Source organism: Amaranthus tricolor, chromosome 1, assembly GCF_026212465.1.
Source record: "Amaranthus tricolor cultivar Red isolate AtriRed21 chromosome 1, ASM2621246v1, whole genome shotgun sequence".
Classification (NCBI taxonomy): domain Eukaryota; kingdom Viridiplantae; phylum Streptophyta; class Magnoliopsida; order Caryophyllales; family Amaranthaceae; genus Amaranthus; species Amaranthus tricolor.
Window position 1 is genome coordinate 40576355 of NC_080047.1, and position 20381 is coordinate 40596735.

Genomic DNA, 20381 nt, shown 5'->3' on the forward strand with positions numbered 1-20381 from the left:
CTAAAATTTTTCTATCAAAAAATAAGTACTTATGGACTGTTGTCGAGATTCTAACATATTTTCTCTGTTTCATTATACTTGTTATTGACATGATATTTTTCCACACTACTTACGAATACTTCCTTAGTTTCATATTATTTGCTACATTACAAGATAATGCACTGTTCATTCGATATTCATCACCTTTAGTTAGTGATTAATTTTTAATAAATAGTTCGCTCTTTTTAATTCATTTCAATGCAAAAATTATTAATATTAAATTTTTATAATTTTCATATTATATATGATTACAAATATTAAAATTTAAATTAACATATTAAAGTGCGTAAAAAATAAAATGATAATCCCCACGAAAGAACAGTACCCCATACGGCATACTCTTCCTTTACCAAATACCAACATCTCTGTCCACAGTACTGATTGCCCTTTTCCTTCCACTCCAAAACTTTACTCCTCTTTCCAATGGCGATAGACTTTCCCAAAGTGGAGAGACCCACCGTGAAGGTGTCAAACATTGCCCTAACAGTAACCGCACAAGACCTTCTGGATTTTATCGAATCCAAAATCGGTAAGGATACAATCTTCGCTGTTGAAATCTTCACTGAGAAGACTAATTGGAAGTCTAAGGGTCAAGGTAGGGTTCAATTTGAAACCCTAGATGCTAAATACAAAGCAACCCAATTTTCTCTTAAAAATGATCTTTTCTTTAGGGGTTCTTACCTTTCACTCTCTAATTCTCATGATGATATTGTGGTTAGACCCATTGAACCCAAATTTAGGACTACCAATGTTGATTTGTATGTGGGTTTTCTTGATAAAGAGAATAAAATGTTTGTAATAGAAACTTTTGAGAAAGTTAAGTTCTGGGTTATGCCTGATAGGCGTGTAATTGAGATTTATGTTGATTATGATGCTAAATTTTATAAGTTGGTTCTTCAATTTGATGATATATTTGAGGGTTTTGGCTGTCACTTTGATCCTCATTTTGAAGTTCCTGGCATTCTTCTTAAGGTATATTTTAACTTCTCTTCTCTTGTGTTTACTGCCCAATTGATTTATTGGTTGTTTTGGGTAAAGAAGAATCAATCTTTTAATGAGGGTTTTGATGAAAATTTCCAAAGTCATTTTGCATGCATAAAACACCTCATGGTTGATGCATAAGTAATTAGAATAATTAATGGATTACTATTCAACTTCTTGCTCCCTTCGATTGCGACCTCTTCGTGATGAGGGTAATTCTGTCTTGAACGGGATTTGTTGGGATGATGATGATGGTGATCTATTCAACTTCTGATCAGTTCCAGTCAATTTAGTTTTGTTTCATTTTCTTCACCTCATTTTATTTGTTGATAGTCATGTGACTTAGTACAAGTGCTCGTGAATTCACCGAGTATTTATTTATAATAGGAAAAATTATCCTCAATAATCCCTATTCTTAATAGGAAAACTTTTTATACCATAATACAAACTTTTAATTAATCATGAATAATATCAACTAAAGTTTGTGTTATTATAGGGAAAAAACCCTTAATTCGGTGTTATTCATGTTTAATTAAAAGCTAGTATTATTGTAGGGAAATTAACAAAAGTGGTATTGTTCACTAACTTTTCCTTCTTAATAATCGAACCTTTTGATATATTTGCTGACATCACTCTTGCCGCATTTTAACTTACTACTATAGATACCTACTAGCCATTACACTCACTTTTTACTCCTTGACCAGGAGTGCTGTCAGCAAAAAATATACAAATATTGGATTATTTAGAAATATACAAATATTGGATTATTTAGAAATAATCAATAGAGTGGATTATTCACAACAGATAGACAATAAGCGAAATTTATTCAGCACAATTTTCCCTTTATAATAATCTAAGGATCATTTTTTTGCTTACTTCCTGTTTTTGTAATTTTTATGTTTGGTTAATGCCATTCCCTTAGTGATCTTAATTGTACCTCTTTTGGGGACATGTTTCTATGTTTTACTGCAGCTCAAGTATGCACCAAAGATATACCAAAAGGTTTCAGGGTCTAATTTGCATAAAAGGTTTACTGCTGACCGCTATCATATCTGCAAGGAAGAAGTTGAGTTTCATTGGATCCGTTCTACCGATTTTTCAAAGAAACATTCGATTGGACTATCTTCTGCATTTTGTTGGGAAATTGATGGGAAATCAATGGGTCTAGATTTTTCTTCCACCATTCCTTTCTATAAGAAAACTTTGGAAAATTGCATCGAATTAGAGGAATACGATGAATATTCTTCCGTCTTAGGTCTCGTTCCACTTGTTAATTGTGACGACATTTTGTGCTTGGATTATGAACTTCTTTTCCAAATCAACTCCCTTGTCCACACCCTAAAAATAAGTCTCGCTTCTGTGACTACCGAGCTTGTTAATTTTCTCCATACTTTGAGCTTAGACACTGCTCATTTTGTCCTTCAAAAGCTGCATAGGTTGAGTTCCACATGTTACGAGCCACTTTCGTTTATTAAGGCTCAGGTACAGGCTCTAGGTAATGCACGTAATCGTAGTCTATCAACTCAAAGACTCCCGAAGAACGATAGAATAATGAAATGTCATAGGGCTCTAGTCACCCCGACAAAAATATGCCTCTTAGGTCCCGAACTGGAGGCTTCAAACTATGTTGTCAAGAACTTTTCAGCCTATGCGTCGAATTTCATGAGAGTAACTTTTGTAGATGAGGACTGGGGTAGGTTATGGCCGAAGGATGTGTCGACCAAAACTGATGAAGGCATATTCTCAAAGCCGTTAAGAACAAATATATATCACCGGATATTGTCTATTCTTCGTGATGGGGTTGTGATCGGTAATAAAAGATTTGAGTTCCTGGCTTTTTCAGCGAGCCAACTCCGGTCAAATTCTGTGTGGATGTTTGCTTCCAATGATAAAGTGACGGCAAATGATATACGCGAATGGATGGGTAGTTTCAACAAGATCCGTAGTGTTTCAAAATGTGCAGCTCGGATGGGCCAATTATTCAGTGCATCTTGGCAGACCTTGGTTGTTCCTGTGCAGGATGTGGAAGTGATTCCTGATATTGAAACCAATTCAGATGGAATTGACTATTGCTTCTCCGATGGTATTGGGAAGATCTCCCTTTCGTTTGCTCGACAAGTTGCGCAAAAGATTGGTGAAGAGTCCACTCCCTCAGCGTTTCAGATTCGGTATGGTGGTTATAAAGGTGTAGTAGCTGTAGACCGGAATTCCTTCCGGAAGCTATCTCTACGTAGTAGCATGCTCAAGTTCGAATCTAAAAATAGAATGCTTAATGTCACCAAGTGTTGTAGGTCCCAACCATGTTACTTAAATAGAGAGATTGTTACTCTTTTAACCACTTTGGACGTTGAGGACGAGAATCTTGAAGCTTTGTTGCAGGATCACATCCGTCTTCTTGGTAGTATGTTGTCAAGTAAGGATGCCGCTTTGGCGGTGTTAGAGAGCACCAGTATGGGTCAAACTAAAACTCTCGCTAAAATGATGCGTCATGGTTATGAACCAAACGCAGACCCGTATCTCTTGATGATGCTACAAGCATACCTCGAAAGCCAATTGTCCGAGTTGAGAGCTCGGTGCCGCATTTATGTTCCAAAAGGTCGGGTTTTGCTTGGATGCTTAGATGAGACAGGCTTGTTAAATTATGGCCAGGTGTTCGTCCGTATTACCTTGAGGAAGACCGAACTCGAAAATATGGATTTGCGGGTCTTTCACAAGGTGGACGAGAAAACTGCAATAGTTACAGGGAAGGTCGTTGTCACCAAGAATCCTTGCTTGCACCCAGGCGATGTCAGAGTTCTCGAGGCTGTCTATGAAGTTGTACTAGAGGAGAAGGGACTAATCGACTGCCTGATCTTCCCGCAGAAAGGAGAAAGGTAATTAGACTTATTAAATTATCAAATGTGTCGATTAGAAATCTGCTTCGTATTTTATACCCGTTAACATACTCTTGTAGGCCTCATCCAAACGAATGTTCTGGAGGTGACTTAGACGGTGATTTATATTTTATAAGCTGGGACGAAAAGCTCATACCACCTAAAACTGTAGCACCGATGGACTACACTGCATGTAAGCCTCGGATTATGGACCATGACGTATCTCTTGAGGTCCGTCCAAATCAAGCACAAATATCTGTCTATTTGTCTCACTAAATCTTCACCCTCGGAATATTTTGAACTCTTTCCGACTGTTACATTTTGCAGGAGATTCAACGGTTCTTTGTCGATTACATGATCAGTGATTCGTTGGGAGCTATCTCAAATGCACACTTGATCCTTGCAGATCGTGAACCGGAAAAAGCCCTGAGTCCTAAATGTGTGCGCTTGGCCAACCTGCACTCAATGGCTGTCGACTTTGCAAAAACCGGTGCTCCGGCCGAGATGCCTAATATTCTGAAACCAAAAGAGTATCCTGATTTCATGGAGAGGTGGGATAAACCCACATACATATCCGAAGGGGTTTTAGGCAAGCTTTACCGTTCCACTGTAGCTGCAACTATTCCCAAATCAGAAATTATTTGGTCGGAGGAAACTGCTCGAGCTGTTTACGACTCTGAACTAGAAGAACCCGGGTTTGAGACCTTCATTGATGCTGCTAAAAACTGCAAGGAGATGTACATAGATAAAATGAAGGCGTTGATGATGTTCTATGAAGCGAGTAGTGAGTATGAGATACTCTCGGGTAACCTAAGATCAAAGTCTAAGATTTTGCAGCGAGATAACAGGAGGTATCGAGAGGTGACAGATCGGATATTGGAATCGGTAAAATGTTTACAAAGAGAAGTGAAAGGATGGTTTGAGAGTAGCTGCAAAGTACAAGAGCGTAAAATGATGGCTTCGGCATGGTACCATGTTACTTACCACCCGTCTCATTGCCATGACAGCGAGAACTGCCTTGGTTTCCCTTGGATTTTGAGCGATGTTCTGCTTTCGATAAAAGGTGCTAACCGAAATGAATCTTGAATGCTTTCGGTATCTAATAATCAAAGCCATATGCCTTCTGTAGCTTAGGCTTACTGGTGCTTTGAAGTATGGTTAGCTGCACAAAATGTTAAGGTCTTAATCTCTATGTTGAACACCTAACTGAACTACTTGTGTTGGTGATTAGTTGTGTGACTATGTATTAGTACTCCTATAATAATAGTATGTGAATGTGATAATAAAGATTTTAAACAAATTCTTGTGGTTAGTGTGTGATGTTAATCTCTAATTGGGCAGGCCTATAAAGGAAGATGTAGAATAAGTTATTCGATGTGCATTAAGGATAAAGTAGACATTTAAAATATTATAAGTGTTGCACGCTTATTCGGTGGGTCTTAAGAATATTTTAAGTAGGCATTAAGGATACGGTAAGTATGCATTAAGGATGATGTAAGTAGGCATTAAGGATACTATAAGTAGATATTTAAGAATGCTATAAGTAGCCATTAAAGATATTATAAGTAGACATTAAGAATATGGTAAGTAGGCATTAAGGATGATGTAAGTAGACATAACTTTAATGGGGGCAAAGCCAAAGAGACATTGCTCAGAAAGACGGTTTTTTCAGGAGATCGATCGAAAAATTTTTAATCTTATTTTTTGACAATTATGTTTCTTTTTTGTTCTTCCAATATTTTCTTTTAGATTCCAATACAAACTTATAAATCAAATATCTTCAATTTTGTGTATGTGAAAATCATAAAAAAAGTTGGTATTTACCCGCATAAAAAATTGAAAAAAGAAAATTAAATGCAAAAATATACTTCATCTTTCTTAAATACTTATTATCTCTAGTTATCATTCAAGCTTATTTTACAAATTACGGATAATGTGTGTACTAAATAAATATAATCAAGGGGGATTTTGTTTGAATCAATTAACTATATACTTTAATAATATTAAGCTTAAAATTTAAAATTATGAATAATTAAACAAGCTGAGCCTGTTAGAAACGACCGGTTTCTTCTTCTCTTTTCTCCACCTAAGACCTAACTACTCTCGTCCTCAAACCAAAAAATCACAAATAATAATAATAATAATAATATAAATAGGGTTTTAAAAGTTATTCATTATTATTGTCTGATTCTGTTCAATCACATTCCCACTCAAATCTCACTCTCTTCCACAAACAATGGCGTCTTCTTCTCTGGCTCAAACCTCGTTTCTCCCCTTCCATGGCTTCCGCACTTCCGATTCTTCCTCTTCCTACTACTCTCTTCTTTCTTGCTCTGCTTTCCGTGAAACCTGCGCCACAAGATTTAATCGAACTGGTTTGAAGCACAAATGTAAAAACGGTGCCCAAATTTGTCGAGCAATGGTTCAAGAGACTGTTCAAGGACCTTCTGCTGCTTATGCTAGAGAAATGGAACGCCTTTCTGCTAAGGAGTCTCTCTTACTTGCTGTTAGTATACTCTTTCTTTTCTTCGCGTTATTCTTCATTCTGAATTTGCTGGATTATCATATTTTTGTGAAGTTTTAGAAATCATATTTCTGTAGATTTTGTTAAATGACCTGTAGTGTTGTAAATTATATTGATGCATTTGCACGCTCACTGCAATATCAATATTGGTTGTCTTCATTAGAGATTCATGAATCCTTGTGGTTTGGTACCAGAGGATTTATTACTGGAACTCTTTGAGCGTTCTTTGTGTGGATTTTAGAATTCCATAGGTTCTAGCATGCTTCGTCTTGAACCTTGTAAATATCACAGTGAACTATGTAATATCGGAATGGCTTCTACGATATCTTGATGTGTCAATGATATGTGAAGATGACCGTGTGCTAAATGGACAGCTGACCTATATGCTGATGTAGACTCTTAAATTCAACATCAACATTGAGTGGCATTTTGAGCTTCGTGCAAAAATGTGGTTTATCGCTGATCACATAACAGTCACAGTGACGCATTTGTCGTACAGCCAAATATTGGTCAAAAGACTCAATACTATGAGTTTTCCTTGAACCTTCACAGAGATTGCGGCTCCTTATGATTTGAAGGAGTAGTATCTTGGTAGTCCATGTAAAAATGTGATGCAATAGTGGAAGTGTGCAACCAGACTTTCGTAATAAAATTCTTATTTTGAACCCGAATTAGAATTCAAGATTAAAATAGACAATAATTGAAGATTGTAAGTTTCTACAACTACTAATAGATAATTATTGTGATTCTAGGATTGACTAATTGTATCCATGGCTAGATTGACTACTACATTTGGGGTCTCAACATGAATGAAAGTCCTACGATTAGTGATACGGATGACATCCTTATCTACTTAGCTGATTTTGATCATTTAATACCCTTCAGAATATAGGATCTTAACATACTTTTTACAAATTATCTTTGTCTTTTGTAGCAATTAGACTTAAATGTACAAACTCTATAGTCTATACACATTGTTTAGCATCATTTTGTTAGTTATGTTGAGGCTACTATATTTGAAGCCTCAACATGAATAAAAGTCCTACGATTAATGATCCGGATGACATCCTTATCTACTTAGCTGATTTTGATCATTTAATACCCTTCAGAATATAGAATCTTACAATACTTTTTTACTAATTATCTTTGTCTTTTGTAGCAATTAGACTTAAATTTACAAACTCTACACATTGGTTAGCATCATTTTGTTAGCTATGGTGAAGTTCAAAGATGTCGTGGCTAGGGGTGAAAGGCCACTAGTGTGACACAACGAACTTTTAACTAGATGATTCGAGGTAGAGTCATGGCTTGGGTGTACACACTCAGTTTTTTTTTGAAGATCATGTGTTCATCACATGTAAAATCATCCAATGAATTTAAGAAATCCTACTGTTCTATTGCTTCAAAGAAAATTCAATTATGTTCAAAAGGTTAATGATAAAAAAAAATTAGGAAGTCAGAGTTGGTGGCCTTTATTCAACTCAAAGAACCATAGGATTCTGAAGTTTGTGTTACTCTTTTAGTAGCCCTGCTTGCAAACAAGTGCTTGAGCAGAGATGCAATGACTATGTAATGTGATAATTAGAGTGTGCACAATACCACAAAAGATCCTATCTTTTATGTGTGATCTTGGGCGTAGGATCCTCTCTAGTTGGTCTCACTACCAGAATGCACTTAGAAATTAAATGGATGAATACAACGTGAATTCTAGGACCTGAGCGAGGGGTAGAAGAATATTTCTGAGGTTTTATGTAGACATGGCTTAGGACCTGTAATCTAGGTTTTACTAGTACTCTTTGACTGAATGCTGCGATTCTGAGCTTCTCAAAGTATGTACTGGGCACTAGCTATCTTCATGCTTAGTGTTTTGTGTTATTTGTTGCGTCACAAGAATATGCATGCATTTAAATTACAGATCGAGTATGTAACCATATCATTTTTGTTATTTGGCCTTGCATTCAACTCCGTAAAATTTTTTGTTTGGACAGGTTCCATCGTTGACCCAATTAACCAAATAATTCATGTCCTCAATTTATTATCTGAATATGACTTCCATGTATCCTGATAGCCTCTTATACTTATGCAGCTTAAAGATGCTGGAGGCTTTGAGGCTTTAGTGACAGGAAAGGTCACAGAGTTGCAACGAATAGATGTGATGGAGAGGGTAACAGCTCTTGAACGTCTAACTCCAACACCTAGACCCACAACGTAGGTGGTAAATTTAATGGTTTATCTACTTATCTCATGTTCGAGCAAAAGATTTATTTGTCCTTTTCAGCTTTCCAGGTCGCCGTATTTAGAAGGCAGATGGAATTTTGAGTGGCTTGGATCTGGTACTCCAGCTGCCGCTCAGTTTTTTTTGGAGTACGTATTTTCTGTTTGCGTCTCTTTTTATGCTTCAAACATCACAGCATTACGAGAACTGGTTATGGTTTTACACAAGAAATGGTTTCATTGGATGATACACTAATCTAGTGGGTGGCACCTTTATCTTTCCAGGAGATTCCCCACCACATTGGCAAACCTTTACAAAATGGATGTATGGATAAAGGATAGTTATTCAAAGGTCACTGCAAATTTCAGATTATTGAACTCGGTAATGCCTTCTTTATGACCTCTAGTCCATTCTCTGCTTTTCTATTGATATTTTTGTGTGTTATATATTTTTTAGTTGATCAATCTTTATATGGAGGGTGAAAAATTCCCTTTTTCACTTCATTGGTGATTTGACTACTACGACTCTGTGAGGCTCTCGCAGTAAGGCCTTTCTTTCCCGTTGCGTTGAAGCCGGGGATTCTGTTTTTTCGCTTTAAATTCCAAATATGGCTGCTGCTATTTTTACCTATCCTCTTCTTTGCTTCGAGGCTCTTTTCAATCTTGTTTTTCCCTTGTGTTATGCTTCTTTCTTTTCTCAAAGCTTACAAACAGTATGTGTTTTGTAGTCATTATAAGTGTCCATAACTTTTTTAATATATAAAAAATTGTTATGTAAGGTGCCATTTGAGATTGTTGTCTTTTCTAATTTCCCCTTTTCTGCCAGTAAAATTAATTCAAAACTTGTTCAGCTTTATGTAGTAAAAACCATGTTTTTGGTGGTTTCATAATTCAAAAGTGGAAAAATGGAAAGTAGTTATGTCCTTCTGCTCCTCTTGTTCTCTTGGGACATATTTTTTTGAACATACTTTCAATTTGATTTTGCACTTGTAAGTTTAGGCCAATCGATTCTGTCCACTGTTCTGCATTAATAATTTCAGTTTACCTCATCAATGATAAGTATTTGAATTCAATACTTAAATTAATTTCAGGAATTCAATTTAAGTATTAAGTTCAGCAATAATTTGCTGTCCTTCTGCACCTCTTGTTCTCTTAGGACATTTTCTTTTGAACTTACTTTCGATTTGATTCTGCACTTGTAAGTTTAGTCCAATCGATTTTGTTCACTGTTCTGCATTAATAAATTCAGTTTTGCTCAGCAATGATAAGTGTTTGAATTCAATACTTAAATTAATTTCAGGAATTCTGTATTTAAGTTCAGCAGTAATCTTGCTGTTCTTCTGCTCCTCTTGTTCTCTTTGGGGATGATCTTTTGAACTTACTTTTTTTGTAGTCCAGTGCTGTTGAGCGTGGTTAGGTTGTCGTTATGTACTTGTTTTTTTGAACATGGAATACTATTACAGTGCAATAATAGGTGATTCCTCTCTTCTGGTGGTTTATTTCTTCATTGTGTTGAATTAAAGGAATTCTTTTTTGGTTTTGAAATATTAAAGGAAAAATTTAATCTGCTTTATTTTTTTTAAGACAATCGGAAAATGTTTTTCCTCCCCTAGTAAATTTACCAATTAGCAATTTTAGTATGTAGTTCTGCCTTGTGGAAGTACAGTTTTAATTCTTATTGTTGTTGAAGTAAAAAATAAGTGATTTTCTGAATGCAGGTAGAAAGCAAATTCACTTTATCTTCCAAGTTATCTGTTGAGGGGCCACTCAGAATGAAAGAAGAATATGTTGAGGGCTTCCTCGACCTGCCTTCTGTTGTCGAAGAAGCTGTCCCCGATCAACTAAGAGGTCCACTGGGACAGGCTGCTGGTGCTGTTCAACAACTTCCTGTTACTATTAGGGATGTAATTTCTAGCGGCATCCGAATTCCACTAAGTAAGCATTTCAAAATTTTCTTTGCCACTAAAGTCTTCATGGCATATTTTACTTACCAATTACTCCCTTCTGTCCCTATGATTTTCCCCTTCTTCTATATTAGTTTGTCCCACTTTACTCCCTTACTTTATTTGTAAATGATCCCCACATTATCTATTTCTATTTCTTTTGTACATTATCTCGTTTGATCTCATCCGCTTATTTTTTCCACCCACTTGTTCACCAATTACAAAATAATAAGGGACTAAAGTAAAGGCTCATTAATTCATGTGAACTTCTTATTTGTGTGAACTTGCACACGACGTTTGCTACCAAAGGTCAATCAGAAACAACCTCCTTGTTAGACTTATCACTAACAAGGGTAAACTTGCGTACACCCGACCCCCCAAACCCCACCGTAGGTAGAAATTGTTATTTTGGTCACGGTGCAGCTTTGCCTCTAACTAAAGGGTTATGATGAAGATTAAAAAAATTTCATCAACCATGTAGAGGGTTACCAAAAGGAATTTTCCATTTTATGAACTAACGTTGACAAATTAGTGCAATCTCTTAGGGACGGAGGGAGTACTACTTAATAATTACAAGTGATCTTATATCTTAATTACTAGCATCTTGTTGTGACTTAATTTATTTGTATATTATGTCTCGTTCAAGTTGTAATTTTCTTACTAAAGCGATTATGAACGTTACACTTGAATTAACATTAGAGTCTGAACAACTTGCATTATGCACTTATATGAGCCTAAATGGTGTAAAATCTGGTGATACTGATTGACAGAATTGGAAAAGGAGAATTTAGTAGGAGGCAGATGTTATATAGTAATCGGCTTTTATTTTCTAATCCTTTTAAGAAAACAGTTTTACCCAATGTTCTCTTAACCATCTTTATTGGAATTTATATCTGGTCATAACTTATAAAATTTATTGTTTGATCTTGACTCCACTCAGGAGGAATATGTCTACCACCATTAGCTGTTATATGCAGTTCTCTTAAAATTTTAAATGATTAAATATGTTCAACCAGAAATTATAGAATTTAGAACAATTATTTGAAAATGGCCCTGGATTTTATTGAAAGTTAATCTGGAAGGATTACATGTACAAGTTAATTGTTTTCTTGATCATTCTCCTTGAATATGTATCAAATCATGCATTCTAATGGTTTTGATACGAAGCTTGGAGATACTAGCAAGTAGCAACCATTAATTTTGTATGAGGAAGCTGCTCCTAATGTGGCCTGAAATGATTTCGGAAAAGTGAACGGTGTACTTTCTGAACAGTTTTGAAGTTTTTCTTGATGAAATTATTGTATCAATACTAGGGATAACCAGTAAAGAAACAATAGGTTCATCAGTAAAACAATCATTGTGGGTTCATTTGGTTCTGGTAAGGACAGGAATGATCAGAGTCCTGATTATTTTCATGATATGTATGCTTGCTTGTACAGTTGTACTGCATTGAGTAGTTCTTTGATCGAGATGTTTTTTTGTTCAGGATTCCTACTATAGTATCAGATTATTCATTGCAACTAGTGATCTTTTCTTTATACTTTAGTATTAGATTGTTCAGTAATTGAAGTGCACATGCTTTTTTTGTATAATTTAATAAAATCTTAATGATGCATATTGAATCCTCACACTTACACTTACCTAGAAATTAAGTTTCTTGCTTATGTATGGTCAGAAGTGAAAATATATGGGGTTGGATACAAATGGATGTGATCTCCCATTTTTCATCAAAATGTTCAAAGATAGTATATCCTCGAGGTTTCTGTTCTGGCATTGCATCAAGTTTTATGTTCGGTGATTCTGATTATGTTGATATTACAGGTAGTGGGAACCTTCAGAGAATGTTTATGATCTCATATCTGGATGAAGAGATAATTGTAAGTTCTATGTGTATATCTTTACGATGTCCTTATTCACTTTTCCTGTTCTGAAATCTTTCTGTCATTGTAAGTAGAAGACAACATAGTAGGTTAGTTGATGAGGTTGAGTTTGGACTAGGTCATGAGATGTACGATTAACTCAATTAACCTAATTAATCAAAACTGAGTATGACCCGACTTGAACCTGAAATGACCCGTGTATAAAAATCTGATCAGATTATCAAGATATTTACATATATTCAAGATTTGAAATCAATTCGATCCGAGATATTTCCGCCCGACACGTTTCATCTTTTAGCAGTTTTGTTTATGTCGATTTTTTTTGTAAATCTAATGCCATTTTCTTGCATGTTCACAATGAATGTAGATTATAAGGGATATGTTTGGAGCACCTGAAGTGTTGACGAGACTGGATCCGGGGTCTTCTTCAGTTGTGGAACCTGTAGTGGAGTATGAAAGCTAAGACTACATGCTTCTTATGCTGTTATATAAAGTCCATTACTTATGGTTTTGTTAAAGCATGATGCTTCCTAGTTTCCACTTTCATCTCTTGAAAACGGATTCAATTAATACAGAAAACATTTGAGAAAATTTGGGAGTTTTTTTGATGATTACATGATCAAACTTCTCCCTTTTATGGTTTTGTATATAACGGTTAATGCAGGCAACAGTTGCATTTAGCTTTCGAGTAACTGATTATTGAACAATAACATTTGTTGGTTACTTTCAAGCCTTCTAAGTTGTAATTCATTTGAGATAGATGCTGAACTTTACCATTTTATGAAAGCTTTTCTTGAAAAATTTGAAATATATAAACTGTTTGTTATAAGAAATTCCCCAACTATGCTCCGAAAAAAGGTATTTCCCAAACTAAACGTCCAGAAAATCGTTGTCATGGAGATTTTGGGTTCTATTGGACTGAAGCTGAGTTTCAACGGGAGCTGATAAGTGGTATATGAAAATCGTTCATCATTGATTTGCTCGTGTGTGTTCTCCTCCCTCTAGTTTAGAGAAGCTTGAACACCATCTTTGGCCCTTTGGTGTGCCCCAACTCTTTATTAATACATCAGTATGCTCTTCAACAAAAAATCTATTACCTACAAATTATTATCCAAATAAGGAAATCTATGGTTAAAAAATATCCTTTTTCTTATCTTCGAACTCTTTCAATCCAAAGTACAAGTACTTAAGTAAACTTCAAAGTGAGCAATAAGTAATTAAACAGAGGACAAAAGAAATTTAAATGATTTGTAAATTTAAGAGTTGCATTGTAAAGTGTCGACATTCTAATTTTTTTTTTGGCAAATCTATTATAATTGGGATATTATCAATGGTACCCCTGTATTATAGAAAAATAACAATGGTACCCCACTGTATTTCAGTGGTACCCCCAAGTATATGCTAATTACAACCGTGACACTAATAATGAATTTTCCGTTAAATGTCATTAAAAACCAATCATGGTTTGTTTGTGATTCATTTGCTTCCCTCTTCCTTTTCCCTCCTAACTCGTACTTGCTTACTCTGTCTTCATCATCATCTCCCTGCGTTGATCGCGCCATTGTTGAAGCTTCATCTTTCTCATTGCTGCTTTCGTTGACGTTGGTAAGTTCCCTATTCTTTCCTCATTTTTTTCTGTACATGTAAGATGTTCGGTTGTTTGAGTTATTACTCTAAATGTCAAGTAAAATGTCGCATTTTTTTTTGATTTTGTCGTCCTAAATGTTCCGATCTTTAGGGTTTGTTCTTGAATTTTGTGGTTTAAAGGTGTTCTGAGTCGTTTTTGTAATGGAAAAGCCCTAAAATTTAGGGCTTTTTTGAATTCTGAATGTGTTTGGCATTGGATGATTGATGTTGTTTTTGTTTTTGTTTTTTTTTTTTTGTTAACAGATTGTAAATGGATGATAGTGTGGTGTTGAATTTTGTGTACAAGGGTAAAGAGACAGAAGTTTTTGTTGAAGATGTCGACCTAGTTAACTTGCTAGACATGATTATTGATTATTGGGATAAGGTTGAGAAGGAGGAACATTTGACGCCTGAACATCCCATTTTTAGTTATGTATACAAAAAGAAGCATGTTGAACTAGTTGATGATAAAGCATTGCTGGAGATGTTTAGTAGAAATATGGGCAAGGACAGTATTTGCATCCATGTAGGGGACTCTAAACCTAATGCCCTATTAGATAATGCTAGGAGGCTTAGGGAAACCTTAAAGCAGAATGCACAGAAGAAAGATTTAAGATCCAATCCCCCCCTGCAGAACTTGATGATGAAGATGATGATGATGTTGTTTTGATAATTCCAACCCCAAGTTAACCCTATGAGGAGCCGCCTGTGTTGAGTGTTGAGGATGATGTGGACCCCATTCCAACTCCTGTTATACCTGAGAAAAAATCTGTTGATGATATGGACACCATTCCAACTCCTGTTACACCTGAGAAACAACCTACTAATGATGTGGATGTTGATGTACCCTATGAGGAGGAACCTGTAATACTTGAGGAACATGCTGTTGAGGATGATATGGATGTTGATAGTGATTTTGATATAGAAGTGTACCCCATTCCAACCCCATTGCCTGTTTTGAGAAGGAGTAGAAGACATGTTGAGATAAACCCACCATCCCCTGGCAACATCAATGATGTTATCATTGAAAATGCTGAGTTATTGAATGAGATAAACTAAGGTGATGAAGTTAATGATGAAGCAAATGATGAAGTTAATGTGGAGGGTTCTACAACAAAGAGAACACAAAAGAAGACACCACCAAAGAGAACACAAAAGAAAACTTTAAACAAATCCCCAAACAAAACCCCAAAGACCAGTGCTAAGAAGTGTTTAAACAAATCTCCAAACAAAAAAATCCCAAAGACCACTATGAAAAGAAAGGGAATTAAGAAGACAGTTATTAGAAAGTCTGTAAGATTGATGCAACAGAACAAGGAGGCTGCTGCTACATCTGGAACACAATCATTGGTCAGTGAGAGTGATGATGAATCTTTCAATCCAACCCTGTCATTCCATAGTTGTGACAGTGATACTGTGTCATTGGTTGATAGTGATAAAGAGGCTGAGGTAGAGGATGGAATAAGGATGGAAGATGTTGATGCAGATTATTTTGATCCATTTGAAGGACCATTTTGGGATGATGAATGTGATGACTTTGATAATTATTTGACTAAGTTGTATAAGAATGGAGACTTGTACAAAGGCAAAGGTTTTGGGAACATTGTGATTAAGGAGTGGCAATTGTTTACAGATAAGCAACATTTGAGGGATGTGATTAGGGATTATTGCATACAATCTGGTTTTTCAGTGATTGTTGATAAAGCAGACAGACTTAGGTACACAATTAGTTATAGTGAAGCAAAATGTGAGTGGAGATTGCATGCTTCTAGGCTGCCTGATGGTGTCACTTGGGCTATAAGGAAAATTCAAAATGCTGAACACACATGCTTGGGGTTAGAAACCAAAAACCTTATGGTAACAGTGAAGTGGGCATGCCATGCCTTACTGGAGGACATAAGGGCTAATAATGACATCCCAGGTAAGACTTTGAATGAGCTTTTGTGGTCCAGATATGGTATTGAGATGCCACAACCAAGCTTGTATAGGGTTAGGAACATGGCCTTGAGTATCATTCATGGTGGGCATGATACATCATACAGTGCATTGCCATCTTACTGTGATGTTATCAAATCAACAAATGAGGGTTCATATGCAAATTGTGCTTGGTATCCCCCTACACATCCTGATAGACCACTAGTGTTTATGAGCATTGTTGTATCATTCAAGGCGTCTCTGGAGGGCCTTTTTTCTGGTTGTAGAAGTGTTATTGGAGTGGATGGGGCTCATTCAAAGGGTAATTATGGTGTTGTTTTGTTATCTGCAATTGCCCTTGATGGCAACAATGAAATGTTTCCACTGGCATGGGGTATTGTTTCATGTGAGGATGAAGAGAGTTGGAGGTTTTTCATTTGGCATCTTAAGCATGTACTGGAACCAAGTAACAGAGGCGACAATTGGTGCATAATATCTGACAGACAGAAGGTAACAACACTTATTACTTGCTACTTCATTGATTATGCATAATCTTCTAAACCTAATCTTAATATGTTGTTTTCATATGCAGGGAATTGAGAAGGCTCTCACTGATTTGTGGCCTAAGGCGCAAAGAAGGTATTGTTGCAGACACCTTAGTGCCAACTAGAAGAAGTCTTTTCATGGGCCTAAGTTATGGCAATTGTTTTGGCTAGCATGTGGGGCATTCTCAACCTTCACATTTGCAAAGGCCATGAATGAGATTGAAAAAAACAACCCTGATGCAAGGAGATGGCTTGCTAATTTGGGTCCACAGGAGAGATGGACAAAACATAAATTTGACCCTGAATTGAAGTGTGATGTTGGTAGGCCTTGTAGGAATCGAAAGAGAGGTGATGATGAAGAGAGGAAGGCAAAGAGGAGCGAGACAATAAAATGTGGGAAGTGTGGGGATTTTGGTCACAACAAGTCCAGTTGCAAGGGAGGGGCAACAAAAAAACAAAAGGCAGCAGCAACAAACACTAATGATGCTTCAACTTCCAAGTGCAAGGGAAAGAGCAAAGCAAAATGATTAGTATTTGTGTTATGTGAATGTAATTACTTAACTTCTGACTTCATATGGATGAACAGTACATTAATCCTCTTTTGTATACCTAATTGATGAATAGTAGATTAATCCTCTTTTGTATAAATAATGGATGAACAGTAGATTAAACCTCTTTTGTAAAATTAATGTATGATTATGGATGCAAATTATGTAAGATTGTATTCCAGATTGTATTAATTATGTAAGATGTTGGATGAACAGCAGCAACTTGGTATGCAAATTGATGTAATTCCAATTTTTTGGTAATGAACAGTATAACCTTACTTTTACAAGGTAAGAACCAACACAATTAGGGCTGCACACGGTCCGGTCTGGTCTGGTTTGACAGAAAAATCAGACCAGACCAGAAATTCCGGTCTGGAAATTTTTCAGACCAGACCAGACCAGTCAAAAGACCAGACCGGACCAGACCGGACCGTTCTAGAACGGTCTGGTCTGGTCTGGTCTACGGTTTTTTTTTTTTTTTTTTGAAATTTTTTTAATTGAGTGAGAATCTAAGATAAACGATAATCTGTAAACAAAATACATCATCAAATCCAAAATACATCATCATCAAATACATCAGCAATATCCTCCATCAAATACATCATCAAAATACATTAGCAATAGCGAATTGCCGACTTCATCCATGAATATGCATCATTGCATCAAGGAACATCAATAACTGAAGGAGCCAAATTGATCTTCGATAACTCTATACAATAAAAACAAACATCAAAAAATATGATTTTATAAAATAAACATAATACTAATCATGATAGGAAAGATCACATACCGTTCTCTAGTTGTGCTATATCCTCCAAGCACTCCTCAACTTTTAGAGAAGAAGCACGAAGCCAATCTTGACAAGAAATAAGAGCTTCTGCCATCTTTGGACTTAATGAACTTCGAAATGAATCTAGAACTCGACCTCCAGTACTAAAGGCACTTTCCGATGCAACTGTGGATACAGGAATGGCTAGCACATCACGAGCTACAAGAGAAAGAATTGGAAACCTTGAACTATTGTTTTTCCACCATGTCAAAATATCAAAGTCATCTCCATCTTCTTCTGTAACCTCATCTAAATACTTGTCCACCTCTGTTTTAGTCAATTCCCCATCCTCACGAGACTCTTTGAATTTTTTAAACTTAGATCTCATAAGTCCTTTTTTCGGAAGACCAGGTTCTACATCTTTGCTAGAACTTGAAGCACCATCACTTTGAACTATTGTTGCGGATGTGGAATGAAAGCCTTTGTATTCATTATATAAATCATAAAGGGCATTCTTTACCCGCATACAAACAACAGAAGCATCATTTTCTTTTGTGTACATTTGTCTTATCCCAAATTCCACAGTTTCCCATTTATATCTAGGATCAAGTAAAGCAGCAACATATAGCATAACATTTAGTTTTTTAGGATCCCCCCAATACTTATCACACTTCTCTTTCATTCTTTGTGCCATATCCTTAAACTCATAATTAGGACTTTCACACCATTCTTTTAGCAAACAATCAACATCAGTTATATCATCAAAACAACCATTACAAGTAACATATTGTGAATCAGACACACGCAAAGTTAAATTATAAAACACTTCTAATAATTGAACTAAGCTCTTCACTTGGTCCCAATCATCAGTAGTAGGCTTTCCTAAACCATTCCCATAACCATGGGGATCTAGAAGATGCTCATGAAAATTTAAATCTTCCCCATCATACCTCTCAAATGCCAATATAAACTTCAAAGCAATGCTTAACATTAAATATGTTGAGTTCCACCGTGTGACCACATCAAGACACAACATGTTTTTTGATGGAATCTTCTCATCCGAAACACACTTATAAAACTTTTCAATTCTAGATGGAGAAGATAAAATAAATTTAACAGCACCTCGAACTCGACAAACCGCATCAGTAACTAATTTAAGACCATCATTAACCACTAAGTTCATGATATGAGCAATACATCTTACATGCAAATATTCTCCATTCAACACACTAGTTCCCCACGTTTTGACTCTTGTTTTTAAATAAGCAATTGCAGTGTCATTAGAACTAGCATTGTCAACAGTAATGGTCATCACATTTTCAAGACCCCAAGCAAGCAAACATTTCTCAATTGCCTTCCCAATGGCCTGACCTTTATGACTTGATATTGGACAAAAGTTTAAGATTCTTTTATTTAACTTCCAATCATTATCAATAAAATGCGCAGTTAAACACATATAATTAATTTTTTGGATTGAAGTCCATGTGTCAGTAATAAGACATACTCTCCTACAATTAGTTTTTAAAAAAGATTTTAGTTTCAACCTTTCATCCAAAAACATCTCGTAACAATCTCTAGCAACAGTCATTCTAGAAGGAACCACAAACTTATTTTGCATTTGTGAGCAAAAGTACCTAAACCCCTGGGCTTCAACAAATCTAAAGGGAAGTTCATCAACAATTATCATGAACGCTAAGCCTTTTCTACAAGCCTCATAGTTAAACATCCAACTCTTTATGTGAGCTTCTTGTTCCCCTTGTTCATTAACACTTGATTGAAAACTCAATTGTGTTTGAGTAGCATTTGATTTGTTATTGAGTGAAAATCTAGTACACTTACTTAAATGTGCTCTATAAGTACTAGTCCTATTTACACTAGGATTGCACTTATATTCACGACCACAATAGTTACACTTACATTTCATTTCCATGTTTTTGTTTGTAAATTTGGTGAAGTGATCCCATATGTCGGATCTTGGTTTCACAACTTTTTTCCTTTGTTTGCTCATAAACTCCTTTTTGATTCCATTACCATCCTGATCATCCACTTCATTTTCGTCGCAAACTATAAAAGGTTCATCCATCGACATTGCAAACTACAATTGATCATCAACAATCTATTTAGTCTACAAACAAGTAATACCAACATATTAACATTCAACATATCAAACGAGTAATACCAACAAGTTTAACATTCAACATATTATACGCTTTAAGAATCTAACTAACTCAAATTTTTCTAACTCACTTCCATTTCAATCTCAATTTACAGATATACCTCTATAGGAAGTATATATGATACAGTTCCAAATAAGTTTCTGTGCATTAGTGATTCCTTCAGCAATCAGCAGTAAAATGGAATGTAGGCCAGCGCACATGCTTGCAGACGGAAGATTAGAAAGAGCTGGGAGAGCAAGGAATCTACACATGGGTCTCATAGAGTCACAGTAATCATCAAAACAGCCCATATCCAGTAATCATCAAAACAGAAGAATAGAAGATATCCAGTAATTCATAAACCACTTC

At 35.8% G+C, this 20381-nt stretch overlaps 4 protein-coding genes across 4 annotated transcripts; 3 read left to right on the top strand and 1 right to left on the bottom strand.

Moving 5' to 3' along the window:
• Positions 1-374: 374 nt before the first annotated feature.
• Positions 375-5193, top strand: LOC130815044 (RNA-dependent RNA polymerase 2). The gene is made up of 4 exons (XM_057681379.1): positions 375-1011; positions 1993-3893; positions 3974-4124; positions 4221-5193. The coding sequence occupies exons 1-4, from the start codon at positions 463-465 to the stop codon at positions 4977-4979; spliced, it is 3360 nt and encodes a 1119-aa protein (XP_057537362.1). The 5' UTR covers positions 375-462; the 3' UTR covers positions 4980-5193.
• An 869-nt stretch (positions 5194-6062) lies between these two features.
• LOC130815055 (probable plastid-lipid-associated protein 13, chloroplastic) lies at positions 6063-13264 on the top strand. Its single transcript, XM_057681394.1, has 7 exons — positions 6063-6399; positions 8504-8625; positions 8704-8781; positions 8917-9013; positions 10350-10566; positions 12396-12451; positions 12822-13264. The coding sequence occupies exons 1-7, from the start codon at positions 6130-6132 to the stop codon at positions 12915-12917; spliced, it is 936 nt and encodes a 311-aa protein (XP_057537377.1). The 5' UTR covers positions 6063-6129; the 3' UTR covers positions 12918-13264.
• Positions 13265-15318: 2054 nt separating this feature from the next.
• Positions 15319-17275, top strand: LOC130815049 (uncharacterized). Its single transcript, XM_057681386.1, has 2 exons — positions 15319-16504; positions 16587-17275. Exons 1-2 carry the CDS (start codon positions 15332-15334, stop codon positions 16662-16664), a joined length of 1251 nt encoding a protein of 416 aa, XP_057537369.1. The 5' UTR covers positions 15319-15331; the 3' UTR covers positions 16665-17275.
• A 386-nt stretch (positions 17276-17661) lies between these two features.
• LOC130822675 (zinc finger BED domain-containing protein RICESLEEPER 2-like) lies at positions 17662-18392 on the bottom strand. The gene is made up of 2 exons (XM_057687677.1): positions 17878-18392; positions 17662-17796 (listed from the first exon to the last, which is right to left on the bottom strand). Exons 1-2 carry the CDS (start codon positions 18380-18382, stop codon positions 17750-17752), a joined length of 552 nt encoding a protein of 183 aa, XP_057543660.1. The 5' UTR covers positions 18383-18392; the 3' UTR covers positions 17662-17749.
• Positions 18393-20381: the final 1989 nt, after the last annotated feature.